The sequence below is a fragment of the Trichogramma pretiosum genome, unplaced genomic scaffold (genome assembly GCF_000599845.2).
Source record: "Trichogramma pretiosum strain Unisexual culture from Peru unplaced genomic scaffold, Tpre_2.0 scaffold34, whole genome shotgun sequence".
In the NCBI taxonomy this organism is placed as follows: Eukaryota; Metazoa; Arthropoda; class Insecta; order Hymenoptera; family Trichogrammatidae; genus Trichogramma; species Trichogramma pretiosum.
In genome coordinates this window covers 1,202,564-1,226,879 of record NW_019641683.1, presented here as the reverse complement: position 1 = coordinate 1,226,879, position 24,316 = coordinate 1,202,564, and the positions used below count along the sequence as shown (strand labels likewise).

General features: G+C 33.5%; 5 protein-coding genes across 9 annotated transcripts; 4 read left to right on the top strand and 1 right to left on the bottom strand.

Annotated features, from left to right (window-relative positions):
• The first annotated feature begins 1,537 nt into the window (after positions 1 to 1,537).
• Positions 1,538 to 7,462, top strand: LOC106659526 (uncharacterized protein DDB_G0271670-like). 3 transcript variants are annotated; one of them, XM_023461082.1, is made up of 8 exons: positions 1,538 to 1,678; positions 3,264 to 3,538; positions 4,068 to 4,377; positions 4,469 to 5,174; positions 5,241 to 5,458; positions 5,552 to 5,668; positions 5,747 to 5,833; positions 6,623 to 7,462. In XM_023461082.1, exons 3-8 carry the CDS (start codon positions 4,144 to 4,146, stop codon positions 6,875 to 6,877), a joined length of 1,617 nt encoding a protein of 538 aa, XP_023316850.1. In that variant the 5' UTR covers positions 1,538 to 1,678; positions 3,264 to 3,538; positions 4,068 to 4,143; the 3' UTR covers positions 6,878 to 7,462. The 3 variants fall into 3 exon arrangements, with proteins under 3 accessions (XP_023316850.1, XP_014237635.2, XP_023316849.1); XM_014382149.2 differs by having other exon boundaries at positions 3,261 to 3,538; XM_023461081.1 differs by lacking the exon at positions 1,538 to 1,678 and adding an exon at positions 2,663 to 2,699 and having other exon boundaries at positions 3,261 to 3,538.
• Positions 7,463 to 8,523: 1,061 nt separating this feature from the next.
• Positions 8,524 to 13,988, top strand: LOC106653049 (elongation factor 2). The gene is made up of 12 exons (XM_014372317.2): positions 8,524 to 8,693; positions 9,404 to 9,618; positions 9,693 to 9,886; positions 9,962 to 10,170; positions 10,356 to 10,589; positions 10,873 to 10,986; positions 11,182 to 11,328; positions 11,517 to 11,757; positions 11,974 to 12,431; positions 12,627 to 13,019; positions 13,211 to 13,468; positions 13,716 to 13,988. Exons 1-12 carry the CDS (start codon positions 8,691 to 8,693, stop codon positions 13,782 to 13,784), a joined length of 2,535 nt encoding a protein of 844 aa, XP_014227803.1. The 5' UTR covers positions 8,524 to 8,690; the 3' UTR covers positions 13,785 to 13,988.
• Positions 13,989 to 14,648: 660 nt separating this feature from the next.
• On the bottom strand, positions 14,649 to 17,452 carry LOC106650909 (protein PRRC1-like). Of its 3 annotated transcripts, none has more exons than XM_023461090.1 (6): positions 17,375 to 17,452; positions 16,538 to 16,708; positions 16,052 to 16,468; positions 15,771 to 15,873; positions 15,343 to 15,694; positions 14,652 to 15,221 (listed from the first exon to the last, which is right to left on the bottom strand). In XM_023461090.1, the coding sequence occupies exons 2-6, from the start codon at positions 16,641 to 16,643 to the stop codon at positions 15,108 to 15,110; spliced, it is 1,092 nt and encodes a 363-aa protein (XP_023316858.1). In that variant the 5' UTR covers positions 16,644 to 16,708; positions 17,375 to 17,452; the 3' UTR covers positions 14,652 to 15,107. The 3 variants fall into 3 exon arrangements, with proteins under 3 accessions (XP_023316859.1, XP_023316858.1, XP_014224666.1); XM_014369180.2 differs by lacking the exon at positions 17,375 to 17,452 and adding an exon at positions 16,994 to 17,368 and having other exon boundaries at positions 16,538 to 16,882; XM_023461091.1 differs by lacking the exon at positions 17,375 to 17,452 and having other exon boundaries at positions 14,649 to 15,221; positions 16,052 to 16,270; positions 16,538 to 17,368.
• Positions 17,453 to 17,645: 193 nt separating this feature from the next.
• LOC106650905 (sorting nexin-2-like) lies at positions 17,646 to 21,010 on the top strand. Its single transcript, XM_014369166.2, has 7 exons — positions 17,646 to 18,083; positions 18,429 to 18,686; positions 18,762 to 19,008; positions 19,245 to 19,409; positions 19,562 to 19,683; positions 19,760 to 20,059; positions 20,169 to 21,010. Exons 1-7 carry the CDS (start codon positions 17,949 to 17,951, stop codon positions 20,514 to 20,516), a joined length of 1,575 nt encoding a protein of 524 aa, XP_014224652.1. The 5' UTR covers positions 17,646 to 17,948; the 3' UTR covers positions 20,517 to 21,010.
• Positions 21,011 to 22,066: 1,056 nt separating this feature from the next.
• Positions 22,067 to 24,056, top strand: LOC106650548 (alpha-tocopherol transfer protein-like). The gene is made up of 4 exons (XM_014368618.1): positions 22,067 to 22,158; positions 22,305 to 22,602; positions 22,918 to 23,281; positions 23,377 to 24,056. The coding sequence occupies exons 2-4, from the start codon at positions 22,319 to 22,321 to the stop codon at positions 23,632 to 23,634; spliced, it is 906 nt and encodes a 301-aa protein (XP_014224104.1). The 5' UTR covers positions 22,067 to 22,158; positions 22,305 to 22,318; the 3' UTR covers positions 23,635 to 24,056.
• Positions 24,057 to 24,316: the final 260 nt, after the last annotated feature.

The following is a 24,316-nucleotide window of genomic DNA, read 5'->3' as shown; positions in this document are numbered from 1 at the left end:
TTGATTGAGTTTTAATTAGTACATAATTTTTAATAATATAATAATATAATAATTTAATATTATAATAATTTAATATTATAATATTTAATAATATAATAATTTAATAATATGCCATAAGACGGCAATTTTTTTCTAAAACTCAAGTCGGGTTTAGTTGAATTGTTAGGGAAAAATTTTGCAGAAGAAGATAATGATGATAATGAAGATAAATTAAAGTCCAACTATGAAGTTTCAAGGTCTCAGATGTTGCCGAAGAATTAATGAATTGAAGATGGTGAAGTTGATGATGAATATCGGTGATGACAGTAAAAACGTAACAGTCAAAGACATTAAAAACTTTTTGAGAGATTTTGGTATCATATGCATGTTTGAGTAGCGAAGTTTTAAACTCAGAGTCAATATAAATCAAAGAAATGTTTTAAGAAGCAATACAAAAATTAGGTAACTTACGAAAAAGTGTTTCCAATTTTACAATAATACTAATTATTTTTAAAACATTCAAAGAGCATCAGTCAAGTTAATAAAAATCGTGGGTGAGGCAAAGCGGTAGTTTTCACCCCTTTAGAAGGGTGAATTTTAGATTTTCGATTTTTTCAATCTCAGATTTGAATTCAGAATATTTTTGAAAAAATATTTTAAGAAATATTTTTGAAAAAATATTCCATCAACAATATTTTATTGCATTTGAAACTTTTTACACGGTTTATTCCCTTCCGGACCGGGAAGCCAATGTATTGGTGCACCCACGGATCGACACTTAGCCTATAGGATCGAACAATGATTTGAGATGCCGGTTTTCTATGGATGATATATGACCTCTGAAATCCCAATCCTCTGGAGGTTAATGATAAATTTAACGTTCATTGGTCTAGAACATGATAGAACAAGTCATTTAATGATTGAATAATAAGTGGGAAATAATATTTTTTATTTTAATTAAAATTATACTCAAGTCTCTCATTTATCACAAACATTTTAGGATCTCGTTTATCTTTGTAAATTGGTTTCGGGTACCTGTTGAAAATAACTATAATATATTGACTCAAACGCATATTACCGATTTTCTGTAATTATTCTTGCGTACCTCAAATGAGAAGCGAGATACGCGAATGTAAATAAACACTAGCAATGGCTGTAATAAAGATAATTATTGAGTATGGCTATTTTAGCCGATAATTAATGATCTTTATACTACTCAAAAATGAGTACATCAACTTAGAAAAACGTGACTTGGCATTTTCTATTGCTCATCGCAGAGAATTGCATTTTTCCGGTCTTATTCTTATCAGCAGTGTCGTTGTATATGGCGTAAACACGTTGCTGGGCAGTGCTAGAGCTTGGATCGATTAACGTTTCCTAAATGCAGTCAGCCTTATGGTTGGCGTAGATACACGCAAACTGATACACACGTGCCTGCCTATATTATCTCTGTGTATAATGCAATTTTTATGTCTGTATGCTTTTTAGCTTCCCACGTTACACGTACAACTATACTATCGTAGTGAACGCTCGTTACTATACCAGTACGCAACGGTAATCGCTGATAATCGTCGTTTATGTACATACATGATCAGCTGTCTATGATTTTTGGTGGTGTGCATTTTGCTCAATCGATTGGTATTATAGTGCGCGATGCTCTGCAACTTTCATCGTTCTCTCTATGAATTGGAACATTTTGGTAAATTTCATTATTATATAATAAATCTGATAAATAGTTCTCCCATCGAATAATTCAATTAATTATTAACTGCAGCATTTGCAATTTTCATATATTAAAATATCTGTTAATTACGAATCGGTACAATCTTGAATCATTACAACTCGGATTTGTAGCTATATTGCTTTCTGAACACGTTTTTCTTTCAATTTTGGTTTTGTTCGCGAACTTGTTATGAATATTATGAAAATCTATTAAAATGCTTTATTTATGAAATTACCATGAAAATACTTCATGATAAATCACTCATTCTTAGTTTAATATGCGTTTTATGCTAGTTCTCTGTTATTTATGTTTGGTTTGTCTGTTTATATTTCTTAAATTTTGAATTTATAGTTTTTTGATATTTTTTACATTTGAAATGGAAAATGTTTACACTTCGCACTTTTTCAGAATATTTATTTGAAAACAACTGTTATGTTATCATAATAAATGACATAGATCATTTTTCTGAACTTTCAAAATACTTTTATCGAAATTAGAAGAAAGTTACACAATTCGTATCATTGCTGAATTCATTTGTAAATATTCGAATTTATATTTTCTAATATGTGCAGTTAGTAATGCTAATTTTTAATAGTCAGGTATACTTCTACCTATTAAGTATAATAATAGGCATGGACATTTTTATAATATAAAATATGACGGAACATTCGTGAGATAGGTACACTTGATGTAATTTTTTCTATAATAATTTAAGATTATTTAGATTATGCGCAAACTTCAACTCGCTAATTTTATTTACATTGTAGTTTACATAAGTCTGCAAAGATAATGCGATTTTAAGCATTACTAAATTCTTCGATTTTAAATGTTTGTGTTCCGTATAGTGTACAGATTTAATAAAATCTTTCTTAGAGTAAATTAATTAAAATATAATATCATGGATTAATTTCACTGAACAATTTATTGTGGTTGAATTGAGTGTTTCTTGAGTATTTCTAGAAAATATCGACTTTAATTGATTTTTCTGTTTTTTTAAGTAAGTATACATATCGTTCAATTATTAACTTTAGGTTAAGTTGATTGTTTTTTTCTGACCAGACGATTATTACTTACTCAGTAATTAACGATTCTTGCAAATATATATCGTGAAATAGATGTTTGTTCTGGATTCTCACATCAATATTTTATTTTTTTGATCCAATGTTTGAAATAACTAACGGCTTTGTGAAATATCAGAATAATAATGATAAAGTACTTATACTATTTTTTGATAATATGTAAGATGTTGTAAAGTAAATACAAAAAAAAACGTTATTCAGTAGCTTAATTATGGTACTGTAGGCGTAGTTAACAATTAATAACCGGAAAACAGCATGTGAAAAATATTAAAACGTGTTCATTTTTATGTTATTTTCATTTTATTGTACATTATTTAAAAAATCGATAAAAATAATTTTTGAATGTAAATTCATTTTTTCACACTTTGCAATAAAAAAATGTAATTAATAATATATGTTTGTTTTACAAAGGTTATTGTTGGCCTCGTGATTTATATGAATAAATAAATAAAAAAAAATATATAATTTTATATTTTTAGAAGTACAACAATCAAGAGAGAAAAAATTGTTAAAAAGTCTGTGTATCGTTGATGAGATAAATCAAGCAAGGGATTCAATTCTGCGGATGCGTCGGTCATTTCATACACCTGATTGTGCATCGGTTGATGAATCATCTCGAAGTACTGCCGGAGATTGTACAAATTTGCGTGACGCATTTTTTTGAAATATGAAGTACAGCTCGCCATCGAGTACCTTGAATGGCTCATCTAAAATATTTACAAACATTCGATCCACATTGTTAAATTCAATTATTGAGGTGAGCTTAACATTTTATATAGTTTTGAAATATTTGTTTGAATTATATGCGTACAAATATAATACATACAATTAGGTAATTGTTGCAATAATGCACGTTCTATTTTCGATGTTTGAATCATATTTATTGACGATTTTATATTTCATACTTTTGAACTTTATCAAGGCCTATATTCAAATGGAGGTAAAATTCAGAAAATAAAATTCTTAAAATGTGTAGATGAAATATTTCAATTTCAAAATAACTGTTTCAATTGCTGGTGTGCTAATATGATGCATAGTGTATTAATTCGTTCGATTCAGTAAAATGAAAAGCGCACTTATTTTGATTAAAACGAGGTCGAGTGAATAATAAATGAGAGAGATCCGTAATCCGTACGAATTGGTCAGACATTGTAAGCAAATAACGGATTCGAATTCATAGTCGAAGAAATGAATGTCTGCAATAAGCAAATAGCGTTGTTTGCTCGTGCTCTATAAGTTAGAAAATGAGTAATATCGAGAGAGAAATGAAAATGGAGGATTCGCAGGCGAGGCAAGGGACGGCGGCGAGGCCGGTCGAGCAGGACCGATCTCCGTGTCCGGTCTGCACAGCTGGCCGCAAGCATGCGAAGGAAGAGGCCGCGTACAAGGAGTCGCAACGAAGCCACGAGCATGCACGCGACAAAATACGCAGAAGAAGCTGGCCATCGTCGTCAGCGCCGCGATCGACTCGAGGACGACGACTCGTCCGAGTCAGGCTCCGAGCCCGAGACTAGACCCGCCACTGCCTGCCTCGAAGCACCTCGGGTACTCGATCGCCGGCTCGTCGATCAACTGGACATGTCGCTTCTTAATAAGGTCTGTATCTCAATCAATTCTACCACGCTAAAAGTCCGTCAGCGAGGCATCGCGGTTAACCCGACACTGGCGTCACATTTTATGCGTACAGGACTCGCTCGAGGCCTCTCTCATCCTCATCAGACAGAATTTGGCCAAGTCGATGCAACTGCAAAAAGCGTCGGAGCCACGCGATCCTTCGCGAGAGACTTTGCCAACGGAGCCGACGGGCCAACGAGCCTGCAGTCCGAATAGTAAAGTCGCTTCTCGTCGCTACCCTCCATCGGACGACATTAACAACAACAACAACAACAGCAGCAGCAGTAGCAGCAGCAGCACCTCTAGCAGCCACAGTAACGGCAGCAAGAGATCCAAGTTCGAGGAGTCGATCGATCTTGCACGGAACAAGCTAAGCGAGAAGCCAGCCAAATCGACAAAATTGACATCGACGGGGCAGCTCTCGCCGCTGCGATTCACTCGCGCCTCGATGCGCTCGGACAACTCCAGCGAGATAAGCTTGATCGCGGCATCGTCACCGAGCACCGGAAGACGGCAAAACAGCAAATGGCCGACTCCCAGAGCAGCGAGGCCAGTCAACGAGGCCAGCTGCAAAAGCTGCCTCGGATCGGCTCATCAGCCCGAGCGATTTCACAGCCACTCACGACCTCGCAGTCCGGAGCAGGCGAAACATCCGAAAGGCTCGCGCTCCAGCGTCTCGATAATACCCGTGCGCAGCTCGCTGGCCAAAGCCGAATGCCGGCGCAAAACTTCGGCCAAATCCGGCGGCATCGGGTCGCCTAGTCCCGTCGACTCCTTTGGTAAGAGCGCTCTCGAGATGCGACACGACCAAGGCATTACAATGAGCCTCTATCCTTGTATAACAGGAGCTAGAGCGGCGCCGCAGGAGAGGCAGAAAAAATGTCCCGATACAGCGAGTGCGGTCGAAGCTGCGAGGCCAGCTTGCCCCCAGCTCAAGGCCAGCAGCGATGACTCCAGCAAAACTAACACGAGTAAGAAAAGACCCAGGAGCGTCACCTGCTACATTTGCGGACGCGAATTCGGCTCGGCTAGCTTCCCCATTCACGAGCCCAAATGCTTAGAGGTAATTCATTTTCATGGCATGCTTTGCGATCACCATAATTTTCATACTAAACATACGGCACTTGGCGTTGTCTTACTCGCTTCTATACGATAGAGGTGGCATCGCGAGAACAAATCACTGCCGAGCTCGCAGAGGCGCAACGAGCCGCAACGACCCAACTTTCCCATCGATCACGAAGAATGGAACACCGCGGCTTGGGAGCAAAGTCAGGTAAGAGACTTACGCAGCTCGTGTACCAATGCAACCTACGGGATCAATTATTACATTTTTTAATTTTGAAATGTTTAGGCTTTACTCATTCCGTGTTCCAAGTGCAAAAGGACTTTTCTGCCGGATCGCTTGGGCATTCACGAGAGAAATTGCCGAAACAGCAAGGTATTTTATTAAATTCATATAGGAGAATCACATTTTGATAGGATTGTTTTTTTACTTGTCGTCTCTTATCTAAATATATGGAATGATTTGCATACGGGGTAAAGGCAATCTTAATAATGCAATAATATTACAAAAATTGATAAATTCCACCGGAATACAGTAAAACCTTGCTTCAACGGACACTAACGAGACCGAAAAATTTCGATGCTATTGAGAACTTTCCACTTTTGGTAGATGGACAAAAAACCAACACAAAACTGATTATGTAAAATGAAAAATACTATTATTACACATTCATTACTTCATAATTAATAATGTATAAAATTTCAGATACTTTTTTTTTTTCAAAATTTTTGGATAATTTTCTTAATATTCTATCAAATAGTGTTTGTTAAAATTATTGAAATGTACGAAAAATGTGTCCGTTAAAAGAATTGTTGGTCAAGGAGAGTTTTACTGTATTAACTTCATAAGTTTGCGCATTTTCTCCTCAAGTATTGCGATATTTGGTTTTGTGATATGTATTCTCACATGTGATAATATTCTCCAATTTCGCATTATTTTAACATTAACTTTTATCAAATATATTATAACGCGTGTACGTGTAAATATGCAAAGGGAAGAATTGTAGTTGTAAGATTATTTGAAATTTTATTTTTGCAAGCTCATTAATCGAATCAAATACAAGTGTAAATAAACTGGCAATCGCTGGATAAAAGTGATCCAAGTAGTCTTATATACCTTAATAATGACGATATTAAAAAAATGGATGAATACCGGATCATTTAGGGACACCATCAAAGCACCAACATCGCCCGTTTGATCGCCCGAAATTCTTCCCAGACGAGTAAACTATTACGATCTGTTGCCCAAACGAAAATGCGTCAATGTTATGCAACGAATCTAAGTCAGAATTTTACGGCAACAGCTTCGGGTAAAGGGAAAATCGGACTGATATCTGGCTTACCAGTCAGATGCTCGATCGGCGGAAATTTATCGAGCAAGACTACGACACATGCTGCCGGTGCGAGGAACAAATCCTAACATCACGCTAAGCAACGGGTTTGATTTATAAAATTTTTCATCAATTTTATTGTTACACTCATGTTCGCTTATTTCTCGTAATCGGTATTTCAAGCCTCGTCAGACGTTTTGAGTGCTATATCAAGTGTTCAAATTTGAATATGTCACATTGAGGGGATATGAATATGTTCTTACTTTAAATATTTACGAGTGAATTTTGAAAAAATAATTTTTGAACAAACACGAAAAGTAAATGTAGTCGCGGCTCACAGTGTTTTAACGTTATAACATTGTAATATTATTAGTCACGAAAATAAATAACTTGTGTTGAATGAATCAGGAACAACAAAATATCGTTATTTTACTATAATTTAGTAGATATTGAATACGCAGTAAAATTCAAGCAATAAGGTGCCAAGTTACTGGGCTTTTTACATTTGGAAATTAATCAATATTTAACAAAATAATAAACCAACTACAATTCGACTATCATGTAAGGAGGTACCTCCACTATTCTTTACATGTTCTGTGATTTTTTGATTTTTCATCTGTCATATATATTTTAATTTCAATCAAATATTTAATGTTAGTTCAGCCAATGGCTAATTTAAATTATGTTCGCAGGCAATTATTTTTTGAATGGCTACACTTGAAAGTAACTTATGTATTTTTTCCGCCACAAAGCGTATTATTATTGCTGTAATGTAATATACAAATACATATAAAAATAAAATGGATTATATTGATAATATTTAAATTGAAGTGTTCAATCAAGTAATTGCTTTCTTTTTTTTGCTTACTTTGGTTTCCAGGATTTACATTTTTACCAAAGTCCAAAGATCATTGGCTATATTTCAACGTAAGAAACTAGTAATTATAAAAAAAAAAAATTGAACATTTTAGTTTCTTATAATGTAAGATTTGAATAAAATATCGAGATGAATATTTAAAAAAATATTACCATTGTTTTATTTGCCTATGATTTTATAATTTTTTAGAAACAATCATTATTTTATGATTTAATTGAATGAAAAATTGAGGAATTTAGTAAAAAACTTGGCAACGATAAAATTTGATCGGCATTTCTGTTTTTTCAAAACCGCCAAGTTTCAAATCTTTGCATACCTTTTAAAGCTTTAAAATTGTGCAAATATAATCAGCCTTCTGTGTATGTTTATGCATATGTGAATAATAATTTAATCAAGCAGCAATTTGCTATTAGCAAAATAATCAAATTAATTTTCAAGCTATGCAATTGACTGATAAATATGTACCAAAAAGATCCAGACAGCTCCGTCGGTTTTCAGATTATTACGTACGTATTCGTACACTTATATTTTAAAGTGTAAGGAAATTTTCTGCTAACTTGCAGAACTTTTCGTCTGCTGCTGATGGAAAAGTGGAAATTTAAATTGCGCGGAATATGTTTGCGTAGCAAGGAGCACGTAGCTGTCCGCTACGTTGCATTTACAGTTGCCACATCGTTGCTCAGAAACAGCGTACATGGATTTGTGAAACTAGTAGTGGTATGAGCCGGCCGCCGCTTGCGTGGCACATGTCTGTCTTCTTCTTATGCATGGAGCAACGTCCCATTTCGGTCAACTATATAGCCTGTAGGTGCCGCCAACGTGAGCGGCGGTTATACTCAGCGTTCTGTGAGTCTCTCTCGCCCCCGTTGGCCTGTTAGACTCTCGTCTCTTTCACTCGAACCTCACACAAGGCAGGACCGAGCTAGCGGTCCGACATAAGAATCTTTCTTTCTCAGGGAGTCCGCCATTGTTGGCGCACGCACGTATAATTTTCAACAGACTGCCGTAATCCAAAAACATCCAAAATGGTAAGTATTATTTTTGCTTTTTTATTTTCTTAAATTATTTATCGAAGCATTATTTAATGGCATTTGATTGCATTTTTTATCTTTCTCCCGGCTTACCATTAAAAGTTATAAAAATAGTCATGCGTTACCGTGAATTGCGCAACTTTCGTTTTTACCATTTTTTATACTATTTCTTTCCGTACCTAAATCATTGATCCTAACAGGACTGTGATCTGTAATTTTTGCATAAATGTAACTAAAAATTATTGTTTCTTACGTTGACCTTACATGCGTGTAACCTTACGTTCGATGCAATTTTGTCAGCTGTGAGGGGTTATGTTGGAATCTAGCGCGTCCATGTTGTCTCAAGAATGTATGCCACGATATAATTCAGTGAAACTATCTTTTTTTATAACATTTACATTCCTTTCTCATCATTAGCTCCACTGTAATTTATCATTATCAATATACTTGTAAAAGTTATGCTACGTTCCTCGTGCACGTGCTAAGTTCATGTCCCTGACCGTGCCTCGTGCACGATAACCGTTATTCGGCGTGAAAGCTGTTACCTCCTGTGTATCAGTTTGTACCATAATTGTTTTTCCATAATGAAACTTGTACAAGGTACTAGATATTTTTTTACGTATCCCGTCCATTAGTAAATATAAACAATTTTTGTTCCTCATAGATTTCAAAAAGCAAAAAAATTATAATATACTTTTTTTCTTCAGGTGAACTTCACCGTAGACGAGATCCGTCTTATGATGGACAAGAAGGAGAATATCAGAAACATGTCCGTCATTGCTCACGTCGATCACGGAAAGTCAACTTTGACTGACTCCCTTGTGTCTAAGGCTGGTATTATTGCTGGTTCTAAAGCTGGAGAAACACGTTTTACTGATACCAGAAAAGATGAGCAGGAACGTTGCATTACCATCAAATCAACGTGAGTTCATTAGTTTTCACCATCATTACATGTACTTTTTCTTTCAGATAACTAACTTTTAATTTTCATTTTAGGGCAATTTCGATGTACTTCGAACTCGACCAGAAGGATTGTATCTTCATTACCAGCCCTGACCAACGCAGAAAGGATGAGAAAGGTTTCTTGATCAACCTTATCGATTCCCCCGGGCACGTTGATTTCTCTAGTGAAGTAACAGCTGCTCTTCGTGTAACTGATGGAGCCCTTGTTGTTGTTGATTGTGTTTCTGGTAAGATTTTACTTTTAGATTGTTATCACACATTTTTTTAATTGGAAACTTAATATGAACATGACATTATTACAGGTGTATGTGTACAGACTGAAACCGTATTGCGTCAAGCTATTGCTGAGCGCATTAAGCCTGTTTTGTTCATGAACAAAATGGACCGTGCTCTGCTTGAATTGCAACTGGATAGTGAAGATTTGTATCAAACTTTCCAACGTATTGTTGAAAACGTTAATGTTATTATTGCTACATACTCTGATGATGATGGTCCTATGGGAGAAGTTCGCGTAAGTATCCGATTAAAATTTTCAGAAACTATTATTCCATACACATGATGATTGTTCTCACAGACCTGTTCTGAAAATTATTGAAAGACACAAGAACGGCCAACTGACATTAAATTAAACTTGATGTATTTAAATTTTTTTTATCCCATAGAATTATAATTAAATAATATATCTCAATGCAATAGGTTGATCCAAGCAAAGGTTCTGTTGGTTTTGGTTCTGGACTTCATGGATGGGCTTTCACTTTGAAACAATTTTCCGAAATGTATGCTGAGAAATTCGGTATTGATGTCGTGAAACTAATGAACAGATTGTGGGGAGAATCTTTCTTCAACCCTAAAACCAAGAAGTGGAGCAAACAAAAAGAAGCTGACAACAAGCGCTCTTTCTGCATGTATGTTTTGGACCCCATCTACAAAGTAAGAATTTAATCAGTTTTTTATTGTATAATCTTCTGGCACATAAGCGTCTCTCTGCAGTGTTGAGGCGGTTTACCAAATCATGCACAATGATAGTGAAGACAGTGCATTAACAGAAGAAGAGAAAAATGTAATTATGCCCAGCGATCTCACTGAGCCTCTATCCTTATGCTCGGAAGTGACGATTTACAGCATGAGTGCACATATCTTATACTCATGTATAAAAAAGTACATATATATTTTAGAATAAATGAAATTGACTCTATGCCTCTGTTTGTTTTAGGTATTTGACTGCATCATGAACTACAAAAAAGACGAATGCGAAGGTCTTCTTAAAAAGTTAGGAATCGTTTTGAAGCCTGAAGATAAAGATAAGGATGGAAAAGCTCTCCTTAAGGTAATAATTTATCAGTATAAGGTTCATAGATAATTAAAATAATACATCAGAGGATGAATGTTCTAAAATATTTCTGACACCTCTTCTGATTAATAGTGAGAGAAACTGTGAACTTGACTGAATTTTACAATTTCCAATTACAAAATTTATCTTTAAATTTAATATTATATTAAATTTGAATAATTTATTCTACAGGTTGTAATGCGTACCTGGCTGCCAGCTGGAGAAGCTTTACTTCAGATGATAGCCATTCATTTGCCATCTCCAGTAACAGCTCAGAAGTACAGAATGGAAATGCTCTACGAAGGACCTCATGATGATGAAGCTGCTGTTGCGATTAAGGTAATTTTTGTTAAAATAAAATTTCTTACTATTTGTTAGTGATCATGCATATGATGATTGTTCTTTCACAGACCTGTTCTGAATATATTTTTTTGAATGACAAAAGAACGGCCAACTGAATATTCATTATAACAGACGTCACGCCTTAATGTTGAAGTTGTAGTCCTAATAAATGTTTTTAATTGCAGAACTGCGATCCTAATGGACCACTCATGATGTACGTATCTAAAATGGTACCGACATCTGATAAGGGTCGTTTCTATGCCTTTGGACGAGTTTTCTCTGGAAAAGTGTCAACTGGCATGAAAGCCCGTATCATGGGCCCTAATTACCAACCAGGCAAGAAGGAAGATCTTTATGAGAAAGCCATCCAACGTACCATCCTTATGATGGGTCGTTATGTCGAAGCTATTGAGGATGTTCCTTCAGGTAAATTGTATATTCATATCATACAATATCAAAATACCTTCTTTAATTTTTTATTCTATCTTATTTTCTTTATGATGATTGTTCTTTCACAGACCTGTTCTGATTTCATTTGAATGACATAAGAACGGCCAACTGATTTTTCCGCTGACTATCATATATGCTTTTTAATTTTTTGAGAAATGTCTTTGTAACAGTCTGTATTTTATAATTAAACAGGTAATATCTGCGGTCTGGTCGGAGTTGATCAATTTTTGGTCAAAACTGGAACCATCACTACGTTCAAAGAAGCTCACAACATGAAAGTCATGAAATTCTCTGTCTCGCCTGTTGTGCGAGTTGCTGTTGAACCTAAAAATCCTGCTGATCTGCCTAAACTTGTAGAAGGTTTGAAACGCTTAGCCAAGTCAGATCCTATGGTACAATGTATCATTGAAGAATCTGGAGAACACATCATTGCCGGCGCTGGTGAACTCCATCTTGAAATCTGTCTGAAAGATCTTGAAGAAGATCACGCTTGTATTCCAATTAAGAAGTCGGATCCAGTTGTATCATACAGAGAAACTGTTTCTGAAGAATCAGATCAAATGTGTTTGTCCAAGTCACCTAATAAGCACAACCGTTTGTTCATGAAGGCTCAACCAATGCCTGATGGTCTTGCTGAAGACATCGACAAGGTAAATTTAAAAATCTTTAATGCGCTATAAATACTCTAAAATATAACATGATGAATGTTCTAAAATTTCTGACACCTCTTCTGAACATTATTGATAGAAAAAATGAACAATGACTGATAAATAACTAATCTTGATTTTTCATTTAAATTCAACTTTGTCAAAACAGTTAATTTATGATTAATTAACTTTTTCTAGGGTGATGTAAATCCTCGAGATGACTTTAAGGTTCGTGCTCGTTATCTGAGCGAAAAATACGATTATGATGTAACAGAAGCCAGGAAAATCTGGTGCTTTGGCCCTGATGGAACTGGACCTAACATCCTTGTCGATTGCACCAAGGGAGTGCAATATCTTAATGAAATCAAAGATTCAGTCGTCGCTGGATTCCAATGGGCTGCTAAAGAAGGTGTGCTCTCCGAAGAAAATCTTCGTGGCGTGCGATTTAACATTTATGATGTTACGTTACACGCTGACGCTATCCATAGAGGTGGTGGACAGATTATCCCCACAACAAGACGTTGTCTCTATGCTTGCCTTCTTACTGCTTCACCGAGGCTCATGGAACCCGTCTACCTTTGCGAAATTCAGGTATAATTTTATTTTCAAGTAGTCAAGATGATTTTAGTTTAGTAAAATAAAATTATATGATGAGATTTTTACCCGAGCACTGGGTTATGAAACACCATGATTTTCGTTGACAACCTGACAATTTTCACATTCGAAAATTGTCTAATTTTATTTTTGAGTAACAAACAAATAATTGTGAATATCAATTTTAGTGCCCTGAGGTTGCCGTTGGTGGTATCTATGGTGTCCTCAATCGTAGACGTGGTCACGTTTTTGAAGAACAACAGGTGGCTGGTACGCCTATGTTCGTCGTAAGAGCATACTTGCCCGTAAACGAGTCGTTCGGCTTTACAGCTGACTTGCGTTCCAACACTGGCGGTCAAGCCTTCCCACAGTGCGTGTTCGACCATTGGCAAATCCTTCCAGGAGATCCAAAAGAACCTGGAACTCGCCCATACCAAGTTGTACAGGTAATGTATCTAATGTGTACACTTTTATTTTGTCCACGATCATAACTGATGGTATTGCATTAATTGGCTTTATCATTTTTAAATTCGTGGTAAAGGAAATTGTTTTTTAAGTTTCAGCTTTCTAGTCCTAATCTAGCTAGCTTGAATAGGGAAACACACAATTATATTTTCAGATAATATGATTTTATAACGATTTTGAACTATTGGATTATATTTGGTTATTTTACTTGGTTTTATTTTATTTCAGGATACACGTAAGAGGAAAGGACTGAAGGACGGTCTTCCAGACTTGGCTTCATATTTGGATAAATTGTAAACAGAGATGCTCATGAATGTTAAAATATTTATTTTGTAATTGTTTTATATTAATTTGCCGACTCTTCTGGACTTCTTTGGCAGAACACCTTCCAAAATATATTCTAATGAAAAGATTCCAGATATTAATGAATTGTATAAACTTTTTTTTACAAAAAAGAAGTTTAATAATAAAATTCAACACCAAAACATATTTTTAAATCAATTATTTTCTTCTTTATTTACCTAATTAAAAACAAAGTTATAATTTCTCATTAAATATTTTTATCTTTTTGATCCTTTCTAAATTCTAGAATTTTACTTGTATTCTGAACCTAAAAATAGCAATTACGTTCTTTATTTTAGACTCCTATTCGATTCATGATTATCATCGTAACTACTATTTTATCTGAAAAAAGACCGTCGAGCTCAATTGAGAATTTTCGTTGCCAGAGCTGGAAGTTCCGAAATATTAGTAGAAACATTTTTAATAACTGGACACCGTTTAAAACTCTACGACTTAATCTCTCGTACTTATTGATATTGAGTGTTCGCTTTTGGGTATTAACGAAATAATAGAAAAAAATCTGCTTTGATAATTTGAGAAGTAAACTATGGTATTGATATATGTTTGCAGTTTTGTCAATTGTTGCCAACAATTTGTTGGTAAAGTCTATCATGTGGTATAAACAAATGAAAAATTCACACGAGAAACATTTTTTTAATTAACTGTAAATAGAAATTGTTGAATTAATTTATTTCGAGAAAGACCGGAATAATAAAATACATTTTATAGATTTAACTTCAATATTAAAAAATAATTCATCTACTTTTCAACTTTTCTTAAACTAAAATTTATTTATTTCAATAATATATGTACTAAGAACTATAAAATTCATACATAACAGTAATGGATAAATTAAATATATTTTAAAAGAAAATCGAGTGTTTAATCATATTGTTCACTCTCAATGCCACAACATTTTTAATGCATAGTAATAAATTATTAAATTTACTTTTCCATCGCCTGATTTTAAAAATTAATAAATACTGTTAAACTTTTTTTTCGAAATTTAAAACTTTCAATACTTAACATTTGAGTAAAACTTTACAATTTATCGTCTAATACATAGATTATTTACAGTAAATCAAGTTTTTTCGTACATTATTTGTCCTGCTGATTATTAATATGAAAAAATATTTCATAATTTTGTTTTCAGTTGAAAAATAGGTATGTTAAATTTCGAGGTTCCAATTCATGAATAGTTTTCAAGCTTCAGCATTCTCTATTACAGTCTAAGATAAAATTGTATAACACAAATATATCTTTAATAATATTTATTTACTAAATGGGATTAATTGTATTTTTGTAAATTCCTGCAAGAGACTGAGCTGCCAAAAATATAAGCTCTTTTCTTGAAACTCCAGTTAATGCATGATGCCACTCAGTATGAGAAACCTAAAATGAAAGCATATTTCATTCAATAATATAATTTTTTTAATTATATGAAAATCGTGCCAATCAATGTTTTTATTTATTTATGACGACTTTTTCAAGTATGAACCATAAAGCAATTCACCTGCAAATTAACACCCATGAGATTTCCAACTGTGACAGAAAATCCATCTTTAGAATAATTTTCAGGTGTAGATTCTTGTGCTGTTTCGACGATTTGACTAGGCACAGGTGTCATTTGAGTAAATATTTGTAAATTAATATTTTGTTTTGGATCATCAAGAAGAATTACTCCTAAATCAAACCATTTATCTTGTGCAACCTCTAACAAAAAATTTTCAATAGAAATTAATGGAATATCTGCTGTTACTAATGAATTTTTCCGTGCACAGATTATTCTTTCATGTGCAGCTTTGACACCTGATGAAAATCCTACAGGTTGAGCAGCTTCAAATGTTGTCTCAACATTAATTCCTCTATAGGGCAAAAAATGCATTCAAAAGAATTATTCTACACATTTTGTTTAAATATCAAAAATATATGTAAGCTTACGTTACTGTAGCATTGCCAAAAATATTCTGAAAAGCTTCTCGAATTGGAGCTACCTTATCTTCTTTTTCAGAGAGAACAATTATTTCGATATCACCTCCAGAATCTGCAAATTATTATAATTTAACGACATTTTTTAACGCTAATTTTTTTTAAACAGTTTAAATTAATAAATTGCATAAATTGTTATTTTGGGTATGCCAGTGATGTAATAATGAAATATTGATAATGACCATAATGATGAATCTATTTTAGATTCAAAAGTGTAAAATAAAATTACTTACAAATGAATTCACGCATTTGAGGATCCAGTGTTGTTATCATTGAATTCACGCTACTTTTGGCTTTTTCAGCTACTTTGCTTAGCACATTACTGTTCGCTACTGTATCTTTTACCCAATTGAATAAATTTCCAGCAGAAACCACACTGTCTCTGATAGGACTGTCTGGTGCTATTAATATTTGCGGTCCCTTATCCGATTGTGGATTTTGAACATTTTTTTCTGGAATTTGATTTTTAGGCAAAGATTTATCATTTTGTACAATTTCTTTTGCTTGTTTATCCTCTGCAGGTACTAAATTAGAAATGAAACTAGGCAAAGCTCTTGGAGGTGCTATGTTAGATAAAATACTTCCACCAGCCGTGGGTGAAGTGACAGATGTCATCATAGTGTTAGAGGCAGTAGAGCTGTAGATAGCATCTAAAAAATATTATGTATGGATTTCAGGCTTAAAAACATGATCAATTACATACTCAAATTAAATCCAACCTGTATTACTTGATGCAGCTGTAGAAAAAGACGGATTACTTTCAAATTCCTCAGATTTTTTCTCGACGAACTCAAAGCCTGAGTCACTGCTTAACTCGTCGGTCATGTTGTTAAAGAATATTAAGCTCAATCAGGCGTTGGAATTTCACAAAAGTTCTTATAAATATTTCACTGTTTTATAAAAATGACGATAGATCAATGTAACAATAAGAGGTAAGAAAACACAGCTGTTACAATCAATAGAACATCGAATTACATCAAGTAATTCGAGACAAGTTGAGAATGTAAATATAATAAAAAAGAAATGTTTTTTACAGTACGAGTATTTTTATCAGTTCATTTACGCTGAAATTTGTTCAAGGAGTGATTGGGCATACACAGAAAAAGAAAAAAAATTAATTAATCAACAATTAAATGTCAAGTAGGGCTTAATAAATATATACATATGACATTTACTGGAGCAATAAGCAGTTCTCTGATTGCAAAGTGTTGATTGCAGAATGCAGTCTACAGTCTATAATGTATACACTTGTCTGCGCATGCGAGGGCTGCGATCAACATACGTGTGTGTAATGTGTATAGTGTGATGGAGTTAACAACTGGTTGTTTATTAAGTTGAAACTACCTATTTTCAAGGAGCTTAGGTTTTGGTTCGTGCGAAACTCAACAGAATTGTAGAATAGCTGTGCGTCATACTCTCATAGCAGTGCGAATAAAACAATTATCAACAGATGGTTATTAAACTATATTGAGGTTGACTTTTTATAAATGAATATTTTTAAAGGATATAAACGCATGTTTCATCGATTAATTTTTATTTCTATTGAAAATATTTACCTTAAAATTTAAGAGGAACAAAATAGATTTAAAATTTTTTCTAATTTGCTATCTTTAATATTTTTACTCAATGTGTATGAAATCCCAGAAGAATATGTTATATGCGGCCCCGCCTATTACTTATTACCGAAAAGTCAGCATTCATGTGTCATCATCTACAACTCAAAATCCATCTGTGTGATTCATTAGTATGTTACATACAAAATAAATATACTTGTATGTATAGTGTGTGTTGATAAATAGTGTGGACTTCGAACTCTTCGAAGTCTCCCGATTCGAGAGGCATAGACGCATGGGCTGTGGTCGTGGATGTGTTGTTGCATGCGAGCTATAAGTGTCCGCTTTGATTTGATAACAAGTTAATCGTCATTTTCTGCGGATGACTCGTATTATCAATTATCAGTTGTAGCTCACCAGGAAGCATCAATTGATTCGGTTAAAGCTGTGAAAAGCTATTGTAGTGAGTAGAGAAAATCGAAAGAACAGCAGTTACTTTTCTGGGGTGGAAAGAAGATAAAATAAAGAAACCCAAGAAAGTTATAAACAAGGAGCTTAGCTTGACAGATTGATAAAAATGGCTGACAATAAGGAACTTCCGCCTCTTTTCGACAACGAAGAGCTAAAAAATGACATGGATTTCGACGATGACGACGATAGCGATATATTTGCCTCTGCTATTTCTACTTCTATCCGAACCTCTTCTGCACAGGTAATACGAGAAGATTTACTTATTTTCATTATTCGTCTTTATTAATTGTACTTGTTTGATTATTAATAATTAAACAATCTTTTTGCGGCTAGATATGCTGCAGTTTTAGAGATTAACTTATAAATTTTTTGATATTTTAAACTGTAGATCCGCCCCCTTGTACCATATAAAAATATCGTATTTTGATTGAAGTTATAAAAATAATTATTTTTAACTTAATATTAATTATTATTAAGTAATTATAATTATTTAGAAATTAAATTTAATTTTCAATATTTTCATTTATATTATCTTTAGAATTTAAAGGAAAAAAAATAAATTAAAAATTATGATAACATCTTTTAGGATCACAATATACCTGAGACTTCTTCCCCATTTAATGGACAATCTAGCACACCAGAAGATTTGCCCAAATTATCATTAAAAGATACCACTAGAGATACATCAATTTCTACTCTCTCAAGCCCAGTTGCACCATCTGGACCTCTCAGCCCACCTTTAGATCCAACTAACACTGATATTGATGATTTACATGATGTTCCAATTAATGATGACCATGAAGATCATTCTTTTAATGTGGCTCAATCTCAATCAATTGGAGAAGTATGTATAATGAATATTTTTCAAATTATTGTGAAGAAATTTTATTTTTAATTAAATTAAAAAACTTTTTATCAGGAACCAACTGAGTCATCAGATCAATATTTAAAAATTACTGTGACTTCTCCTCAAAAAATGGGTGATGGAATGGGATCTTATGTTGCATATAAAGTTGAAACAAAAACAAATATACAATTATACAGGAACAAAGTCTTTAGTGTAAATAGACGTTTCAGTGACTTTCTTGGTTTGCATGATAAACTGACTGAAAAGTTTTTACGCAGTGGCAGAATCATTCCTCCTGCTCCTGAAAAAAGTGTCATTGGTAAAATAATTGTATTTTTCTTATAGTATATTACCAATCTAGGTCACAAAGAGCAGAAAAATCTTAGGTAAACGTGGCCACTACACTACTTTCTATTTTTGCTACCTAGGCTGGTATACTAATTATTGTACTCCCATACCTCAAAAATAACTTTTTTGTTTAACACAGTAATCAGAAAGTACTATTTTTGGGCAGCTGGTATGAATAATTAATTTTCAAATTAAACTCTTTTGAAGGTACTACTAAGATTAAAATGTCTGGAGAAAAATCTCAAGAACAAAACTCAGGTTCATCAGAATTCCTGGAACGTCGTCGAGCCGCATTAGAGAGATTTTTGAATAGACTAGCAAGTCATCCCCTTTTTTGCATAGATCCAGATGTTCGAGAGTTTCTTGAAGCAGGTTTGACTTAAATAAGACTTTTTTGTTTGAAATTAAAAAATTGTCTTTTTCATTAATATTGAAAATATGTACATAAATTAATGATTCAGTTTAATTGTTTGTGATTAAAAATAGCTTTTCAAAGCAACCAATGAATAATAATTTTATTTCAGATATGGAATTACCAAAAGCTACAAATACATCTGCACTCAGTGGAGCTGGTGTTATGCGTTTATTCAATAAAGTTGGAGAAACAGTAAATAAAATAACATATAAAATGGATGAAAATGACTCTGTGAGAAATAATTTACAAAAATATTTCAAAGTATAAAATAAATTATATGTTAATCATAATTCTTATGTATTTTCAGTGGTTTGAAGAAACAATTACACACATAGATTGTTTAGATAGCCAATTACGAAGTTTAAATGGGGCTGTTGAATCTTTAACAAATCAGAGAAAAGAATTAGCATCGTGCACAGGTGCAACTGCACGATCAATTGCAGTACTTGGACATGGAGAACCCAGTGCTTCTCTTGGAAGAGCTCTAGCTCAGTTGGCAGAAACTTTGGAAAAAGTTGAGGTCGTTCGCAAAGCCCAAGCCAATAGTGATCTTTATCAGTTTGGTGAAATGATTCGTGACTATGTTGCGTTGATTGGTGCAATCAAGGTGAGTTGAGAATGTTTTTTAATTTAAACTATACTTTGATATAAATTTCAATTATCTATCATTTAATATTTTATTCCAATAATAATCAAACTTTATACTCTCAATGCAGGATGTGTTCCATGAGAGAGTGAAAGTTTTCCAGAATTGGCAACATGCTCAAATAATGTTGAATAAGAAGCGCGAACAGAAAGCACGAATGGAGCAAACAGGACGTTCAGATAAGACGAATCAAGCTGCAACAGAAGTCATAGAATGGGAAGCTAAGGTAGAACGTGGCCAGGAAGAATTTGATAAAATATCTACAATGATAAGAAAGGAAGTTGAGCGTTTTGAAACTGTTCGAGTACACGAATTCAAAAAGCAACTCATTCAATATCTTGAAGCTATGCTGCAACATCAAAATCAGCTCATTAAACACTGGGAGAGTTTTCTGCCTGAAGCTAAGGCTGTTGCGTGAGTCAAGGATCTTATCGAATCAAGCACTACGGTTTTAACGCGTGATAGTGAAATCGAGTTGTTTTGTTACGATGAAAAAATTGATGAAGATGTTAATTAAAAATTGTTATTTATTGCACCGCATAATTCGAAAATGGTGTCGCCAAAATTAAAAAAGCTTTCAATTTCATTTATTTAAATTAAGAAAAATGTTTGACTATGAAAAGTTGTATTTTTACAAGTTTTTTGAAATGCAGCAATTGAATGTGATAGATTAATTTTTTTCCATCAATAATTATTTTTTTGATACTTCAAGAACTTTTATGAAAACTGTACTACTGTACATTTCTACATTTCTAAATAAATATATTTGCCGAGACATTCCCTTTTATGGCATAAAATATTTTAACAGTAATGATAGTTTGTTACTAAATATCATTGCAGTTGATTTAAACGTATTTTACAATCGTGAACAATGTTACAAATATCATTAATAAATCATAACTTTCAACAATTTATGTAACTAATTATTAATTGAATCCCATTTATTATAAAATGTATCGTTTTATTGGAATTTTTTCCTCAATAAATATGTATGTCCCTGTATAATTTTTTTCGTAAGAATTCGCTATGTTCCGTTTTTAATTACAATAAAAAGATAGATTTTGGACTGCCTCAATGCATAAATGCTTAACACCTCGCAAAGATGAATAAAATAGACTGAAAGAGGTATTCTTGCCAAAAAAATTGTTTTAATTGATCACTATAGGGTAGTCAGACCAATCAATGACCGGGTACCAGTGAATGACCATTTTGGAAAATATCATATGAAAAACAATTAAAAATATATTTGTATGGACGTAATTCAATTCTTTAGTGAACGATGCATCTTGTTTTCTATGTTCGATCATAATTTAACAAGGAAAAACGATAAGTATTGCACGTCCAAAATTAGTCATATTTACTGGTCGAAAGCGGTCAATCACTGGTATAAGTACCCTATATTGAAAAGATATCTCGCACGAGCGTCATATTTAAAATCTTTTGGACGCCGTCATATTTTATAAAAGTTGAAAAGCTGCCCTCGTAAAAATGTCGTTGTGAACAAGGGTAAACTAATTGATGCCAACAGATTAATCATATACTTATTAGTTAATTTACTTCGACAATTTTTAAAGGAATCATCGAAATGTTTCATAAATATACTTTATAATAATAATGATAATCCCATGAAAAATTGTACCCTGAAAAAACCTATTTTCAATCAACTAATTTATCTAATAAATAAATTGCATGCAATAGTTTCTGTTTCACCTTAAGTTTTTAAGGTGAAAAACCAAATATCTTTGGAAGATGTTTTTGTTGTTCTTAAATAATGCTCAAATGATATTTCTTAGTAATCGAGACTATAAGTCAAATTGCATAGTGAAGCTCAGTTACGTAAATTACTCGATTTTCTATGAAATGAACGTGATACAGCAAATGCTATTAATTTGCACTGTGGATTTTTTAATTTCCGCTCTTGCAGTCACAAACGTGATGCTTCATATTTTGAGCTCTGAATGGTTGCGATACATTCAAGATAGCTAATACTTTGCATTTTGAGATAACTAGTGCAGTGTACTATCCATCTCTTCCAGTAGCTAAGAAATATCAAATTATTTGTGAGTATGTCTGCAGAATTGAATATTAATAAAAGTTGCGGACTATAGGAGAATTTTCAATTATTTACGATATTGTCATGATGAATTTAAAATTTCGTTGTACGCCTCCAATGATTCATAACTCGAATCATTTCGTCCGATTGCAGGAAGAATTACCGAAATGACAGCATTGCAAAGTTTGCCGATTGAGGAGGAATTCGAAAGAAATCCAGAATTGAAGAAAGAAGACTTACAATATTTGAGAGATTGGTGTTCGAAACAAGAACATTTGCCGAAAATTTCTGATAATCAACTGATTTTATTTTTGCACAGTAACTACTTCCGTTTAGAAGCGTGCAAAATAAGCATAGAAAATTATTATACTTGCAGAACTCATGTACCAGAATTTTTTTCCAATCGAGACCCAATTGGCTCCAAAGAAATAAGATCCGCTATGAACACTTTGTAAGCAACAATAATCTCACTATACGGATATAATCTAACTAAACTTAGTATAAAAGAAAACAATGTTATTTTGAACTATCAGATCTGTTGTTTATTTTTAAATGAAATGCAGATAGTACTTGAAAACTTTTCATTTTACGTCGGAAAATTCATGGCAATAACAAATTTCTTCGTACTTGTTTGTTTCGTTAGAGCGAAAGTGGAGTTTTGTTTTGTACTCTTGTTGCTTGATGAAAAATAAGCTTAAAAAAAGAAAATATTTTGAGCTAGAAGTTGGTTTAGGTTTGAGTAACAGACATGCTGGGTCGTTTCTAGGCTTGTGATACCATTGGAGGGCAAGACTAAGGAAGGCTATCACGTGACTTTTGGCCGCTTAATCGATACCGATCCCGAGCGCTTTATATACAATGACGGCATGCGCTACTGGAACATGATTGCCGATCTGTGGCTGCACATCAACGGCACCAGTCCTGGTCACGTTCTTGTCGCCGACATAACCGGAGTTCAAATGGTTCACGCCCTCAAAATAAGCCCCGTCGGGGTGAAAAAGTATCTGTACTACTTGCAGGAAGCTATGCCCGTACGTATTAAGGGTTTGCATTTTCTCAACACTACACCGGTCATGGATTTCATTCTTGGACTCATGAAGCCTTTCATGAAAAAAGAGCTCATGGATGTGGTGGGTTTTATTTAAAAAATTGATTCATAAATTAGCCGAGAACTTACAACAGTATGTTACAATCCCCTACAACTGTTACACAATATTTGTTTTAGTTGTACTTACACAAAAATACCGAAAGCTTGGCTCAACACTTACCGTTGGATATATTGCCCGTTGAAGCCGGAGGAAAAGCTGCTCCAATGAAGGAATGTTACTCAAAAGTTACAAAATTCGTCGAGGAAAATCGTAATTATTTCCTAGATGAAGAGAATACGATGCGGGTGGATGAATCTCGACGTCTTGGTAAAGCTAAATCGGCCACTGATCTCTTTGGTATAGAGGGGAGCTTTAAAAAACTTGATATTGATTGATTCATTCATATTTCTCTCTTTCTCTCTTTTTTATCAAGTTATTTCTCAACTTTTTATTTTTCAAGTAAGTCGTATATTTCCGGCCTCTTTGTCGATGCTTTATAGTATCTATATCAAAAGGTTTTCAAATGAAATACCTGAATGATTGAGTATAAAAATTTCTCAATCTCTTTTGATGATATCGAAGATTGCTAGTGCAAAAGATAATACAAACAAATGCGTCAATCATTAGACACATGATATGAGATACTGACGTAGGTATGCAACCATATTATTAATTATTACAAAACAATTTTCATTGCACAAATATAATGGATATTTTCGGAAAAATATTACATTATGAATTGTAATAAAGTTGGGTCAGGTAAAAATATGTCCGTTTAAACTTCTGTTGTAAATAAAGTAACATTGTTTGGTTAAAATAGTAGTTTTTCTTATTGCGCTGACAGTATTCATGATTAATACAGTACGATTTATAGGCACCAGTTTCATACAAAAATTAAAAACAAGCTAATTCTTGCATTTGAATTAAAGAACTAATACTTTTTAAGTACATACATTACCGATGTACTTTGAAAACTTCGAATACATAAAACAAGTTAGAAGTTTTAGTACCATTCACACACAGAGTTTTCTTCTCTAACAATTTAAGTTTATTGAGCATATCTTACTTTTAGTGTAT

What these genes read in the sequence shown, in the direction of transcription:
- LOC106659526 (XM_023461082.1), top strand. Translation starts at nt 4,144, where the DNA reads ATGCGAAGGAAGAGGCCGCGTACAAGGAGTCGCAACGAAGCCACGAGC. An exon ending in ACATGTCGCTTCTTAATAAG is followed by an intron (nt 4,378 to 4,468) that starts GTCTGTATCTCA and finishes TTATGCGTACAG; the next exon opens with GACTCGCTCGAGGCCTCTCT. An exon ending in TAGTCCCGTCGACTCCTTTG is followed by an intron (nt 5,175 to 5,240) that starts GTAAGAGCGCTC and finishes CTTGTATAACAG; the next exon opens with GAGCTAGAGCGGCGCCGCAG.
- LOC106650909 (XM_023461090.1), bottom strand. Translation starts at nt 16,643, where the DNA reads ATGACCGACGAGTTAAGCAGTGACTCAGGCTTTGAGTTCGTCGAGAAA. An exon ending in AGCTGCATCAAGTAATACAG is followed by an intron (nt 16,469 to 16,537) that starts GTTGGATTTAAT and finishes AATATTTTTTAG; the next exon opens with ATGCTATCTACAGCTCTACT. An exon ending in TTTGGCAATGCTACAGTAAC is followed by an intron (nt 15,695 to 15,770) that starts GTAAGCTTACAT and finishes TTTGCCCTATAG; the next exon opens with AGGAATTAATGTTGAGACAA.
- LOC106650548 (XM_014368618.1), top strand. Translation starts at nt 22,319, where the DNA reads ATGACAGCATTGCAAAGTTTGCCGATTGAGGAGGAATTCGAAAGAAAT. An exon ending in AGATCCGCTATGAACACTTT is followed by an intron (nt 22,603 to 22,917) that starts GTAAGCAACAAT and finishes GGTCGTTTCTAG; the next exon opens with GCTTGTGATACCATTGGAGG. An exon ending in AAAAAGAGCTCATGGATGTG is followed by an intron (nt 23,282 to 23,376) that starts GTGGGTTTTATT and finishes TATTTGTTTTAG; the next exon opens with TTGTACTTACACAAAAATAC.
- LOC106653049 (XM_014372317.2), top strand. An exon ending in TATTGAGGATGTTCCTTCAG is followed by an intron (nt 11,758 to 11,973) that starts GTAAATTGTATA and finishes ATAATTAAACAG; the next exon opens with GTAATATCTGCGGTCTGGTC. An exon ending in TTGCTGAAGACATCGACAAG is followed by an intron (nt 12,432 to 12,626) that starts GTAAATTTAAAA and finishes AACTTTTTCTAG; the next exon opens with GGTGATGTAAATCCTCGAGA.
- LOC106650905 (XM_014369166.2), top strand. Translation starts at nt 17,949, where the DNA reads ATGGCTGACAATAAGGAACTTCCGCCTCTTTTCGACAACGAAGAGCTA. An exon ending in TCCGAACCTCTTCTGCACAG is followed by an intron (nt 18,084 to 18,428) that starts GTAATACGAGAA and finishes AACATCTTTTAG; the next exon opens with GATCACAATATACCTGAGAC. An exon ending in CGTTGATTGGTGCAATCAAG is followed by an intron (nt 20,060 to 20,168) that starts GTGAGTTGAGAA and finishes CTCTCAATGCAG; the next exon opens with GATGTGTTCCATGAGAGAGT.